Genomic DNA, 14408 nt, shown 5'->3' on the forward strand with positions numbered 1-14408 from the left:
CCTGCGGTATCCCACTTATTTTTTGCTGATGACTACTTCCTTTGTTAGCCTATATGGCTATAAATATTGATTTTGATGATAACAAACCACATGTATTTTAAAAGCTTTGATAATGTTTTTAAAGTTTCGGATTTGGACTTATTTGAAATTATTTAAATGGTTTTGGGGTCATTATATAATTTCACAAAGTTTGGGCAAAGTCATAATTTCAGAAAGTTTGGGGTTAACGAAGAATTATTTAGAAATTCTGAAATTGGACTTATTTACAAAGTTTCATAACGTTTTGGGCCATACTACAGTTTTATAAAGTTTTGGGGTCAAATTATAAATTTCAGGAAATGTTTTACTGTAGCAGTTACTGTAGCAAGCGGCTTACCGGATACTGATAAACGGCAAGCCGGATACGGGGCAGTAAGCACCAGAACGAAAGCGGCTTACCGGATATGGTTAAACGGCAAGCCGGTTACGACAAAAAATGTGCATAACGGCTAGTAACGGCTAGTTTTTGAGTTCAAACTATATAAACTCAAAACCAATTCATTTTTGGTAACTCAAGCAAGCATAAACAAGTGCACACAACTTATATTGAGCTTCAAATTCGAAAATCTTCATAGATTAAATCTTCATTGAGCTATCATTTGTAAATCCACTCTTAAAGAGAGTTTTTGTTGTAATTTTCATTTCTCATCAAATTGTGAGAGTACAAGTGTGAGAAACACTTGGAGTGAAGAGATTGGAGAGATAATCTCTTGTTGTAAAGGTTCATTGACACCTTGAAGTCAATTGTAAACGTTTGAAGCCTTGGAAAGGCTTGGATAGTGAAATCCTCAAGCCCGGTGTGCTTGGAGGCGTGGACGTAGGCGGGGATTGCCGAACCACGTAAAAATCCTTGAGTTTGCTTTCTCTTCCCTTGCTATTTAATTATTGTGCTTTGATTGAACTTATTGCTTTCAATTTTTATTAAGACATTAGATTGCTTGTTGTGTGGATTTGTTAGTATAATTTTTAAAATTCCAATTCACCCCCCCTCTTGGGTTGCACACTCATATTTCATTTGGTATCAGAGCGAGGTGCTCTTGTTTAAACTTAACCGTCTAGAGCTAAAGATCAATGGCAACCCAATATGACTCAACATTTAGGGAAGGACAATCCACAATTAGACCACCTTACTTTGATGGAAACGATTACCCATATTGGAAAATTAGGATGAGAATTTACTTGCAAGCCTTAGATTATGAAATTTGGGAAATCGTTAATGATGGTCCTTTCATGCCTTTGACTAAAAATGAAGTCGGAGAAGATATTCCAAAACCTTCACGGGATTGGAATGAATTCGAAAAGAGAAAAGCTTCTCTAAATTCCAAGGCCATGAATGCCTTGTTTTGTGCATTAGATAAGAAAGAGTTTCATAGAGTGTCTAGTTGCGAAAGTGCTAATGAGATTTGGCACAAACTTGAAGTTGTCTATGAAGGCACAAACCAAGTGAAAGAATCTAAAATAAGTAGATACACTCGACAATACGAATTGTTCCAAATGGAACAAAATGAAAATGTGTACTCTATGTATACTAGATTTACGGACATAGTGAACGCTCTAGGAGCCCTAGGGAAAACTTTTTCAAATAGTGAGAAAGTCAAGAAAATCATTAGGTCACTTCCTAAGGAATGGAGACCAAAAAGGACTGCCATTGAGGAAGCCAAGGATTTAAATGTATTACCTATTGATGATTTAATTGGCTCTCTTATTTCTTATGAGGAAGACTTGGCAGCCGAAAGAGGCAATGAGGAGAAGAAGAAAAACATTGCTCTCAAAGCCTCAAAACATGAGAGTGATGAGGAAAGCGAGCTGGATGAGGAAGAGATGGATATGCTGGCTAGGAGGTTCAGAAAACTTTTTAAGAAATCCGGTGAGCGAAGAAAATCTAGAGACCTCAAGAACCGAAAGGAGAAGAAGGAATTAATCAAATGTTATGAGTGCAAGAAGCTTGGCCATATAAGAACGGAATGTCCTCTTCTCAACAAGCTCAAGAAGAAAGCAATGGTAGCCACATGGGATGATAGCGATGAGGAAACAAGTGATGATGAAGAGCATCAAGAAATGACAAATCTAGCTCTCATGGCAATTGGAGATGAATCAGATGATGATCTTGATGAGGTAAATGATCTTTTTACTTATGATGAATTATATGATGCTTTTAAAGAATTGCATGATAATTGGATAAAAATTGGTAAAAAGAATGCTTGTCTTAAAAAGAAAATGGTAGAGCTCAAAAATGAAAATGAATCTCTATGTGCAAAGATTACATGCCTAGAATTAGAAAATAAAACATTGCACGATAGTATTGCATTATTTGAAAATTCTAGCACTTCACATGAGCACTTAGAGACACACATGAATGACTTGAAAAATGAGAATGAAACGCTTAAGAAAAAGAGCAATGAGTTGAATGAGATTGTTTTGAAATTCACAAATGGGCAAAAGATGTTGGATAACATGCTTAATTCACAAAAATGTGTGTTTGATAAAGGAGGACTTGGGTATAAGCCTTACTTGAAACAAAAATATTATAAGAATTATTTTGTTAAGGCTACCTCCACAAGTGATCATAAAATTGTATGTCATTATTGCAATCAAAATGGTCATATGAAGAATAGATGTCCTATTAAAAGAAATGTGTATTATGGAGCAAAATGCATTTGGGTTCCAAAAGGAACCATTGCTAACACTCAAGGACCCAAGAATATTTGGGTACCAAAGTATACAACTTGAATAATTTTTTTGTAGGTACCACAAATAAGGAAGGATGGAGAGTCCCTTGATGAAGCTTGTGAGGATGATCATGGTCTAGGCAAAAACAATGAGGCAGGATGGTTTAATTGTTTTGGTAACAATTATTGCCTTATTGATTATGAGTGATGGTCTTTTAAGCTTAGTAAGTATTTAATAATTCATTTGGTATCATGTTGAGTGAATCATGATAAATGGATAGTAACTTGAATTTGTGAAAGTATGCTTGTATGTTTACATGATGGAATTATCATTGTGTGTAATATTGAGTGATTTATCATGATGGATTTGTTTGATGTTAATGTTTATGAAGTGTTTAAGCATGATAGTTAAGTGGTGTGTTTGATTTATTAACTTTCGAATGCTTATATGTTTAATTATTACGAAGAACAATTTTAAAAAATTTGGCATGAACTTGGGATGATGAAATTTTCGCATTAACATCTCTATTTATGTTATTGAATCTATTAAAATTGTTTGGAAATCAAATGAGTCGTTGAAAATCCTGAGTCTGCACATGCTGAAATGAATCGGTCATAACTTCTTTTAGAGAACTCCAAATCCAGATCTGTAAAATTTATTGGAAAGCTAACTCAATTATCTTTCCAATGGTATATAGCATGCACATTACTTCTTGCTCAATCAATACAGTTTTTATTCTGAATTTGACATTTCTGCATTTTATCCTGAGTCTGCACAGGCTGTAATGAATTGGTCATAACTTCTTCTAGAGAACTCTAAATCAAGCTCTGTAAAATTTATTGGAAAGTTAACTTAATTATCTTTCCAACGGTATATAGCTTGCACATTACTTCTGGTTCAATCAATACAGTTTTTATTTTGAAATTGACCTTTCTGCATGTTCTTAAGTTTTGAATGCTTATATGCTTCATGATTGTATGCTTGTTGGATGCTTATTGTTTCATGACTGTGATGAATGAATTATATGCATGAATTCTTGTGTCGTTAATTGTGTTATATCATCATTCACTTATAAAATTGACATAATTGTTTGATACGATTTCATATGTTTGATTTTGCATGCATTTTATGTCTCATGTACTAAATGGCTTATTGAAAAGTTTTAAATCTCAAAATGATTTAAAATTAATCAATTTTTAAGGCCAAAAATGAAATGGTGTGTGTAGTACAAGTATAAGAGCTAGCAAATATTTCATTTCCACTCATCCGGAATCTTATTGATTTCTCTCGAAACAAATTCCGGATAACCGGATTTTCAATCCAGAAAACCGGATTAGCTTTGGTTGCTCTCGGGACAACAATCGGATAACCGGATTTTGTTTTTCGGTAAGCCGTTTTCGGCTTTCAACTCTCTGACCAAGAACCGGATTTCCGGATTTTTTGTTTCCCAAGCGAATCGGCAAGCCGTTTGTGAAATTGTGTCTTGCTGCCCATTAACCGGTAAGCCGGTTAGTAAATCCGGCAAGCCGGATTCGTGGTTTATGTTGTTGTTCATCTTCTTCCTCTCTCGTGAGTTTTCTGCACATGTTCTCTTCCTCTCTCTCAAAACCGTGAACCACCCTCTTCCATTTCCAATCAATTCCTCTTCATTTCTCAACCATTTTTATGCCAAGATCAATCTCTTAAACCATTACGCATGCATTTCATCTTCATTAAACACTTCTCCTTCATGATTTCTTCACTTGTTCTCCATCATTCCATCCTCATTCCATTCCCGCGTGAATAGTGTTCTCCATTTTTCTTTCTCAAATCTCTTCATCTTTCACTCATTTTCTTGTTAAAATCAATCATCCAACTCATTATTCATCCATTACTCTTTCAATTTTCACTCTCAAAACTTGATTTCATCATCTCTCCACATAAAACCCAAAATAAAAAAACCTAACTACCCGTTTCTCTCTCTATATTTTCAAGCTTCCTTTAGCCCATTTTTGATCCAATCTACATCATCTATTAGCTTCATTCATCTCTAGGATCGATTTTCTTGGCTCAAACAAATTCATTTCACTCAATTTTTGTAAACCCGAAATTGGATCTTTAAGCTTGTTTTTGTTCCAACAATGGTGGATGGTTGTATTATGCACCTATATTTTCATATGCATAATTGTTTTAATTGTGGATTACGGATGATGGTTGTTTAATATTTGGATAATTTATATTTGGATGATATTTTTCTGAATTCTTAGAATGAATATGACTCTTTGAATTAATTGCATGCTTTATTTTTATATGCTTCTTGATTAATCATTGAGATGTTCTTTTTGGTATAAATATGGATTCATATTGAATTTGAAAATTATATATGTGTCGATTGATGAATGGATGGAGTTGTTGGTTTGGTATAATTGTTTAAGCTTATATGGAAACGTTTTTAACTATATTGTGTATTTGAGGATTTGTGCATTTTAAGGGGAGACTCTGCCGAAATTTTTCCTCGCACAAAATTGGTAATATCTTTATCGAATTATTTTTGATGCTTTTGTTTCAATTGCATATATCTTTTTTTTATGATAAATGGGGAGATAAATATGATATGTTTTTGGATAAAATCATTTTGGTTAAAATTTTAATTGGCCATATATTTAGGGGGAGCATATAATATGTTTTTGGATAATATGCATTTTGAACTTTTTTGTTGTCCAAAGGGGAAGACAAAATAATATATCATTTCAATATTGTCAAAATGAGGACAATAATATGCACTTTGAGTATTCTTTTGATGATTTTGATGATATATGATTATGGTGAGGACTTGATGATTTTGAGATATAATGATAATTTGTGAGTATATTACTATCTTGTATTTAAGGTAATGCTTGTTGTTAGGGGGAGATTCTTTCAAAATTTCCATTTGAACAACATGGGTAACAAATTTGCTATTTTTATTCTTTTCCTTTAAGTTTTCTTTTTGATGATGAAGGGGGAGAAGAATACATGTTTTCAAACTTATAAAAATTTGCTACTTTTGTCTTTGCCAATTAAGTTTTTCTTTTTGATGATGAAGGGGGAGAATGATTTAATTTGTGTTATGAAAATATATGCATGTATCTAGGGGGAGCATGTATGTGAGGGGAGTTTTTATTAAACTATTTTCAAATCATTTTTTAACTTGCATTGATTAAGGGGGAGCTTTTTCATAACAAGATTAAATTTTTGAATGTGTTTTGTCATCATCAAAAAGGGGGAGATTGTTAGCCTATATGGCTATAAATATTGATTTTGATGATAACAAACCACATGTATTTTAAAAGCTTTGATAATGTTTTTAAAGTTTCGGATTTGGACTTATTTGAAATTATTTAAATGGTTTTGGGGTCATTATATAATTTCACAAAGTTTGGGCAAAGTCATAATTTCAGAAAGTTTGGGGTTAACGAAGAATTATTTAGAAATTCTGAAATTGGACTTATTTACAAAGTTTCATAACGTTTTGGGCCATACTACAGTTTTATAAAGTTTTGGGGTCAAATTATAAATTTCAGGAAATGTTTTACTGTAGCAGTTACTGTAGCAAGCGGCTTACCGGATACTGATAAACGGCAAGCCGGATACGGGGCAGTAAGCACCAGAACGAAAGCGGCTTACCGGATATGGTTAAACGGCAAGCCGGTTACGACAAAAAATGTGCATAACGGCTAGTAACGGCTAGTTTTTGAGTTCAAACTATATAAACTCAAAACCAATTCATTTTTGGTAACTCAAGCAAGCATAAACAAGTGCACACAACTTATATTGAGCTTCAAATTCGAAAATCTTCATAGATTAAATCTTCATTGAGCTATCATTTGTAAATCCACTCTTAAAGAGAGTTTTTGTTGTAATTTTCATTTCTCATCAAATTGTGAGAGTACAAGTGTGAGAAACACTTGGAGTGAAGAGATTGGAGAGATAATCTCTTGTTGTAAAGGTTCATTGACACCTTGAAGTCAATTGTAAACGTTTGAAGCCTTGGAAAGGCTTGGATAGTGAAATCCTCAAGCCCGGTGTGCTTGGAGGCGTGGACGTAGGCGGGGATTGCCGAACCACGTAAAAATCCTTGAGTTTGCTTTCTCTTCCCTTGCTATTTAATTATTGTGCTTTGATTGAACTTATTGCTTTCAATTTTTATTAAGACATTAGATTGCTTGTTGTGTGGATTTGTTAGTATAATTTTTAAAATTCCAATTCACCCCCCCTCTTGGGTTGCACACTCATATTTCATCCTTTTCTTTAAAGCTCAACACAATGAAGCCAGAATTATGAAAAGTATATTGGCTGTTTATGGTGCTGCTTCGGGACAGAAGGTGAATTTGAATAAATCTTCAATCTCTTTCAGTGCAAATATGGGCGAGGAGTCTATACGCCAGGTGTGTGGCATTCTGGAAGTTCCTGCCACAGACAATCACGGAACTTATTTGGGGCTGCCTTCACAGATCGGCAGGAAGAAGAGCGTGGTATTTAATTTTATTAAAGAGAAAGTCTGGCAACGGCTTTAAGGGTGGAGTCAGAAATTTTTGAGTAGGGCGGGAAAGGAAATCATGCTGAAAACAGTAGCCCAGGCTGTTCCAAATTATGCTATGAACATATACTTACTGCCTCTGGACTTGTGTAACGATCTGGAGATTATGATGAATTCATATTGGTGGGGATCTACGAGGACTGGAGGTAAAGGTATTCATTGGCTTCGATGGGACAAAATGTGTAAGCCAAAGTCTGTTGGGGGTATTGGTTTCAAAAGAATACATGACTTTAATATAGCCATGCTTGGGAAACAATGTTGGAGACTTATGACTAATCCGCTTTCTCTTGTAGCAAGGATCCTCAAGGCCCGATATTATCCTAAGGTTTCTTTTGTTGATGCTTCTGTTGGTTTTAACCCCAGTTATACATGGAGGTCAATTATGGCTGCCAAGGATGTAGTAGTGAATGGTAGTCGCATACGAATTGGGAATGGGCAGCAGGTTCAGCTTTCTAAGGACCCCTGGCTTCCTGATGCAAACAATGGCTTTATCACATCGGAGCTGGATGAGAGTCTTGCAATAGCGACTGTGGATAGTCTTATGGTGCCAGGGCAACGGAGGTGGGATTATGATTTGATTGCGGATGTCTTCAATTCAAGGGACGCTGCCCTCATTTTGCAGGTGCCTCTCAGTGTTAGACAAGATGACGATTGCTGGTATTGGCTTGCAGATCCTAAAGGACAATTTACAGTTAGAAGTTGCTATAATCTGCTGAATTCTGAAGCTAATGTGACAAGCAGTAGGGTGTGGAAACGCTTATGGGGGCTGGAGGTTCCAGGTAAGGTTAAACATTTCTTTTGGCGTGCATTGATGAATGTATTACCAACAGTGGATAACTTGCGGCCTCGAAAGGTTGAGGTATCCCCAATTTGCCCCATCTGTAATGCTGAAAATGAGTATGTGTTACATTGTTTAGTGGAGTGTTTGTTTGCTCAATCTTGCTGGGTGTTGTCTTCTATTGGCACTTTTGGGAGCTGTTCTTCTTTGTTTGATTGGTTTGAGCAAGTATTTACCCGCTGCTGTAAAGACGATTGTAATTTAGCTGTGATGTTGTGTTGGAGGCTTTGGTTTAATCGGAATGATAAGGTGTGGAATAATCATGGTAGCCGAGCTCAAAGTCTAGTAAATGCTGCTAGTCATTGTCTTTTCCAATGGCAAGAGGCTAAAAGGAGAACTTTCACTATTGCAGAGGATATTCCGTTTGGTCACGGCTCGGTGTGTTGGGGCAAGCCTCATGTAGGTTGGCTGAAGTGTAATGTGGATGCAGGGGTATCTAGATCTCAGGGGAGAGTCAGCTTTGGAGGGGTGATTAGAGACTCTGGTGGTGATTTTATTGCAGCAAAGTGTCAGAGTTTTCCTGGTTCTTTTCACCCTCGCGAGGCTGAAGCGTTGGCTGTCCGAGAAGCGCTTAGTTGGATAAAGCTTATGCAGTTATCTAAAATTATTATTGAGACAGATTGCTTAAATGTGTATTCTGCTTTACTTTCTCCATCAGCTAGTTCTAATGGTTTTGGTTTACTTATTGCGGATTGTAGAGCTATAGCTCAAGTAATTGGAGAAGTGAGATTCTCTTTTGTGCGTCGATCTGCGAACGCCGCTGCCCACAGTGTAGCTAGGGTGGGGGGTTCTATGTCAGGTCCTAGAGAGTGGAGGGTTGTTCCACCTCTATGCTTATGTCCTTTGTTGACTGATCCTCTTGTTTAATGAAATTTTCATTCATCAAAAAAAAAATACAAAGTAAAAATATAGAAGCTCGTGGGTCTAATATATACTCATGGTCAAAGTCTAATTTATGGGTTATGGTTAGCTTAACTTTATATTCTCGTTCCATGAACTATTCTTAACGGACGTTAAATATTTTCTGGAGTAAAAATTACCCCAATGCAATATTTTAAACCTCTATTGTAAAGAAAGTTTATATTTTATATGAAAGAATTCATCTATAATTAGACACTACCTAATTCAGAACGTGGACGTCCAGTTCTGCAACGTCTGGGATAAGGATATTCTTTGCCACCAAGCACCGGTCGTTTCAATTTCGGGTCTTTTTCAGGATTTCCGAGATCATTGTAGACATCATAATCGTATATTCTATCAGAGAGCTGACGTACTCCACGTCCATCGCCTTGCAAATGTCGAAGCTCTTGACGTCTTAACCTCTTTAATCCATCTGGTGTTGCTGATGGCAAGTATGACTGATTTCAGAAGAAACATAGTTCTCATTAAACAAAAGTAATGTAATAATGTATACGGTTACTTAATACTTTCTCATTACCAAATCATATAATTAAATTACATATATGCCACTGACCCACTAACCTTATTAGCAAAGAAAATTCTCGTCGGTGTGTTTTCTTCCTTTGGTTGAAGCCATGAATTACATGTTATCTTCACACCATGATCATCATTTCGGGACTCAGATTTAAGTACAATATCCTTCAAATACATCTAATCCGGTGCTCATTTTCTACATATATTGCACCAACTTCTCCAAAATCAAATGGAACATTGAATTTTGATTCATATAGATAATTTCCCTCCTTATCGTTGCCTACTCTGATTGCATGACTAGGCTTGGTTGTTTTCTCTGATCCCGTCTCTGAATGAACACCAAAAAACTATCAAAATCAGTTTTCATTCTTTTACAGTTTTGAAATTTTTCAAACCATGGGGGAGTTTTTTTTTTTTAAAAAAAAAAATGGCTTCATAAAAGCTTAACCCTAAATAAATGGAAATGAAAGAAAAATGTTCAAATATCTGTTTTATTTGGAGTACTTACTGTGATCAAGCTTAGTACTAACTAGCTCCAAGCTGAAACTTTTACCAAATAGGAAGGATTCGTCGATCTCATCTTTCAAAGAGGAATTTGACTTCACAGTAATAACAGCCGTAACATTGTCTATTAAAGTTCTTTTAGAAGTTGCTATAGCTTTGATATTGTTAACGGCAGCTGCAGAACCAGCTCGCTCGTTGGGTCCCTTTTTATGTGAAGAACTTGACTCAATTTGGCGAAAACCATGATTATTTCCATGGAGAAAAGGCTTAGAGAATGAAAATAGGGCTGTGATAGGTGTAGACTGAGAAACCAGTGCTGATTTCAGCATTTTTTTTCCTTTTTTTCCCGCGGAGGTGGGGGGTTGTTGTACTCAAAAGGAGATGCTGAATAGAAAGATTAATTTAATTCTAGGCTTGCTATGGAAACAAGAGTGACCAATCCACTCTTTATATAGAAATTTGAGAGATAGGTTGATAGTATGATTTTTGCTCCATTTCGTTATATGAAAGGAAAAAATACAATTTTTCTGTATGGTTGTGGTTGGACAGCAACACCTAAAGTGTTCTGTAAATACGTACTCCTAGTGGCTTGAAAGTTAAGTTGATTTTATTCAAAGCTTGTATGATAAAATATTTATCATATCTTTACTATGAAAGTCACATTATTCACCACATATTATCAAATTTTATTTTACAAGGTGATTAGTTTTACGGTGTGTTTACCAATTGTTTATCGAAATGAACTCGAACCAAAATGAGAATCAAAATAAGATGTTTACTCAAACTGTAATAATCATAATTTGAATGACCAATATTACCCTTGATGTGTGTGTTTTTTTTTTTTGTGATGTTGTAATGAATTATGACAAGTTATTAAAATACACATAGTTTATCATCATCATCATCAAAATTGCTACTAGTTGTGGTTCGATATTTCCAGTGAGATCGACAAGTGGCTGACGATTGGCTACTTTTGTTAGAGTTGAGCGAAACCACTGCACGAAATCGAGTGTTGTTGGTGGTTGATCAATTTGAGTGTTTTGTGAGTTTCAATTTTTAAATTTTAAATTTTGTAATTGAGGACAATTTGGGTATTTTAAAAATAATTTGACCATTTTATAAAATTTAGTAGGGATTAAGTGGTTAATCTCGGGAATGAGATTTTAATTTCCAATTCTCCCTTGGGAATTAGTACTCCATAATTTATTGCCTAATTAGTATGATAAATAAGTTAAGAAATCACATTCACCTATTCTTATTCTCAATTAGTAAACACACCGTCAAAATAATTAATGTTGTTATTTTCTTCTATGAAATTCTTGATTTCACACTCCTAGATGTGATTCATGTGAAAGAACTATTACAGTCTAATAATTACGACCTACAAGATAAAATGGGAAGAAAGAGAATGTCTTGGCCTTTGCCAACTCACGACTCTTTCAAAATTTGAAATTTTTCAAAGATATATTTGTGTCCCGTAGGTGTTTTGATGGATAGCTGTTATATATTTGAAAATTTCCAATTTCCTTCTCAAGAGTTACTAGTATTTAATCCTTTAATAAATGCCTAATTTTTGTTTCTTTATAGATCATCATATTTGAATTTTCAATATTCCTAACAACTTTGAGTCATAACCTAAAAATATCCATTATTATTTCAAATCATAGAATTTTTGAGACGTAATTAAAACTCATCTGGTATTGGAGTGTTGATCTGCACAGCAGCGAAAAATTTACAATGTTGTTTCTGGATCTTTCCCTCGATGAAGAAAATAAAGATTTAGGGTAAATGAATAGGTCTGTAGAGTATTTTTAATTTTTAGTAAAGTTATTGTTGAAATACTAACTAGGCAACCCAAGAGGGGGGTGAATTGGAATTTTAAAAATTATCCTAGGCAAACCACACAACAATTTAATCTAATGCCTTAATAAATTCGAAAACAATAAATTCAATAAAAGCACAATAATAAATGAGAAAGGGAAGAGAAAGCAAACTCAAGGATTTTTACGTGGTTCGGCAATCCCCGCCTACGTCCACGCCTCCAAGCACACCAGGCTTGAGGATTTCACTAAGCTAGCCTCCCAAGGCTTCAAACGCTTACAATTGACTTCCAAGGTGTCAATGGACCTTTACAACAAGAGATTATCCCCAATCTCTTAACCCAAGTGTATCCCAACACTTACAATCTTTTAACTTGATCTTACAAAAAAGATTACAAATGAATCTCTCTCACACAATGTGTTTGATCTCAAGTGAAAGCTTAATGTGTGAATGAATGAGATGAATACAAGAATTTAAAGCTCAATGAAAGTTGTATTCTCAATATTTTGCTCAATGATGATCGTTGGAATTCTTCTTGTTTGAATTGGATTGAGCTTATTTATAGTTGGAGCTGAAAAACTAGCCGTTATAGATTGTCTGCACGAAAACGGTTCGCCGTTAACCATTAACGGTTAACCGTTTAGGCTGGTCAAAGTTACCGTTGGGCCAATTTTCAAATAAACGGTTAGCCGTTTAGGCTTACCCTTTCGCCGTTAATTTCCAGAGACCTGCGAAACAAATTTGGTTTAACCGTTCTTACTAAACGGTTCAAGGTTAGCAATCTGGAAATAATCGGTTAACCGTTTTCAGTAAACGGTTCACCGTTAGTTTCCAGAATCATCATTTTAACAATACTTTGCAGAACATGCTTTCTGGAAATTATCGGTTAGCCGTTTTTAAATAAACGGTTAGCCGTTTGCTACAGTGATTGCTACAGTAACCTGCACAGTGCACTATTTTCCAAAATTACAGTTTGACCCTAAAACTTTACAAAACTGTACTATAGCCCAAAACGTTATGAAACTTTACAAATAGGTCCAATTTCAGAATTTCTAAATAATGCTTTGTTAATCCCAAAACTTTCTGAAATTATGTTATAGCCCAAAATGCTATGACACTTTTCAAATAAGTCCTTCACCAAAATTTCAAGCAATACTTGTTTGTTTCAAAGTTTTCAAAATGCTTTCAATTAAATCATAAACTTTGAAAAACAACCAATTTCATAAAATCATTTTTCCATTAAATATGAAACATTTATAATGTGAAAATAATGATTTATTATTTAAAAAGAATAAAAACAATCAATTTCATAAAATCATTTTTCCATTAAATACAAAACATTTATAATGTGAAAATAATGATTTATTTAAAAGAATATTAAATAATTTGAGCTTAAAAGATTAATCATTCTTAACTTTGTTTGTTATCATCAAAATCAATATTATGGAAACATATATGTTAACAATTGTGTCCTTTTTAACAAATTTACAAAATGATATTTTTTAATAAAAATATTTTTACAAATAAGGAGTTTTCAAATTTTCTTTTTAAAGTGCAAATAGTCATGCTCTTTATATAGACTTCATTCATATTGGTAACAAAGGTAGCTCAAAGACTCAATTTATACAAAATGATTAGAAAATAAATAAATAAGTGTACGATAAATATAAATTGGGAATAAATGATTATTATATTTGACTTGGATAATTATTTTTCTTTCCAATTAACAAAGATTTAAAAAAAAATTGTGTTGATTTGTATTTGGGAAGTACAATAACTCTATAGAAACATCGTTCTTGTAATATATACAATATTACGCCCACGTTAAAAGGGTACTGGAGAAGGAAAAAAACTGTATGAGATAAATTTTACACAGCTAATAAGACTGAATTTGTACGGGAAAATGACTGATAAAAGAAATAATAATAATTTTATGAATTTTGGGATGCGATCGATACACATTATTCCATATGTGAGTTGCCATGCAACAAAATAAAAAAGTTATTTTCTTTATAAAAAAAAATAGGAAATGTTATTTCAAGTAAAAAAAAAATTTCTCTCCGTGTATAGAATGACCTCGTGAGAAAGCATAAAGTTATTTAGATCCAGTTTGATATTAGAATGCTGTAATTTTTAAATTACAATTGTTGTAAAAAAAAAAAAAGATATTACACATTTTTTTATTATACAAGAACTTAGCTTTCACACCATAACAACTATTGTTTACCAAATAATGCCTTCATTTAAAATCTGTCAAAGAAGTAGTTTGCTTATTTATTAGCCGACCATTTTGGTTGAGCTATGTGAATTTTGAGGGGGTGTTAAAGTTCTTAATTGTAATTACCATAGAATGAGTAATTTCATAATAGGTTATGCTTTTTGAACCCTCTAAATTTCTCTCTATACTCATTTTAAAAATAAAGTCATTATTAAAAATTTAAAATCTCAAAATTACTCTTTACCAATTACTTTATCTCTCTACCTTATAATTGTATATTCTCTCTATACTCTCACATTTTGCAAGAGCATTAATAAATGATTCTT

At 33.9% G+C, this 14408-nt stretch overlaps 1 protein-coding gene across 2 annotated transcripts; it reads right to left on the reverse strand.

Annotated features, from left to right (window-relative positions):
• Positions 1-9027: 9027 nt before the first annotated feature.
• LOC112101093 (linoleate 13S-lipoxygenase 2-1, chloroplastic-like) lies at positions 9028-10449 on the reverse strand. 2 transcript variants are annotated; one of them, XM_024191169.1, is made up of 3 exons: positions 10048-10449; positions 9588-9867; positions 9028-9463 (listed from the first exon to the last, which is right to left on the reverse strand). In XM_024191169.1, the coding sequence occupies exons 2-3, from the start codon at positions 9714-9716 to the stop codon at positions 9215-9217; spliced, it is 378 nt and encodes a 125-aa protein (XP_024046937.1). In that variant the 5' UTR covers positions 9717-9867; positions 10048-10449; the 3' UTR covers positions 9028-9214. The 2 variants fall into 2 exon arrangements, with proteins under 2 accessions (XP_024046937.1, XP_024046936.1); XM_024191168.1 differs by lacking the exon at positions 9028-9463 and having other exon boundaries at positions 9576-9867.
• Positions 10450-14408: the final 3959 nt, after the last annotated feature.

This window comes from Citrus clementina, unplaced genomic scaffold, assembly GCF_000493195.1.
Source record: "Citrus clementina cultivar Clemenules unplaced genomic scaffold, Citrus_clementina_v1.0 scaffold_2, whole genome shotgun sequence".
NCBI classification, from domain to species: Eukaryota; Viridiplantae; Streptophyta; class Magnoliopsida; order Sapindales; family Rutaceae; genus Citrus; species Citrus x clementina.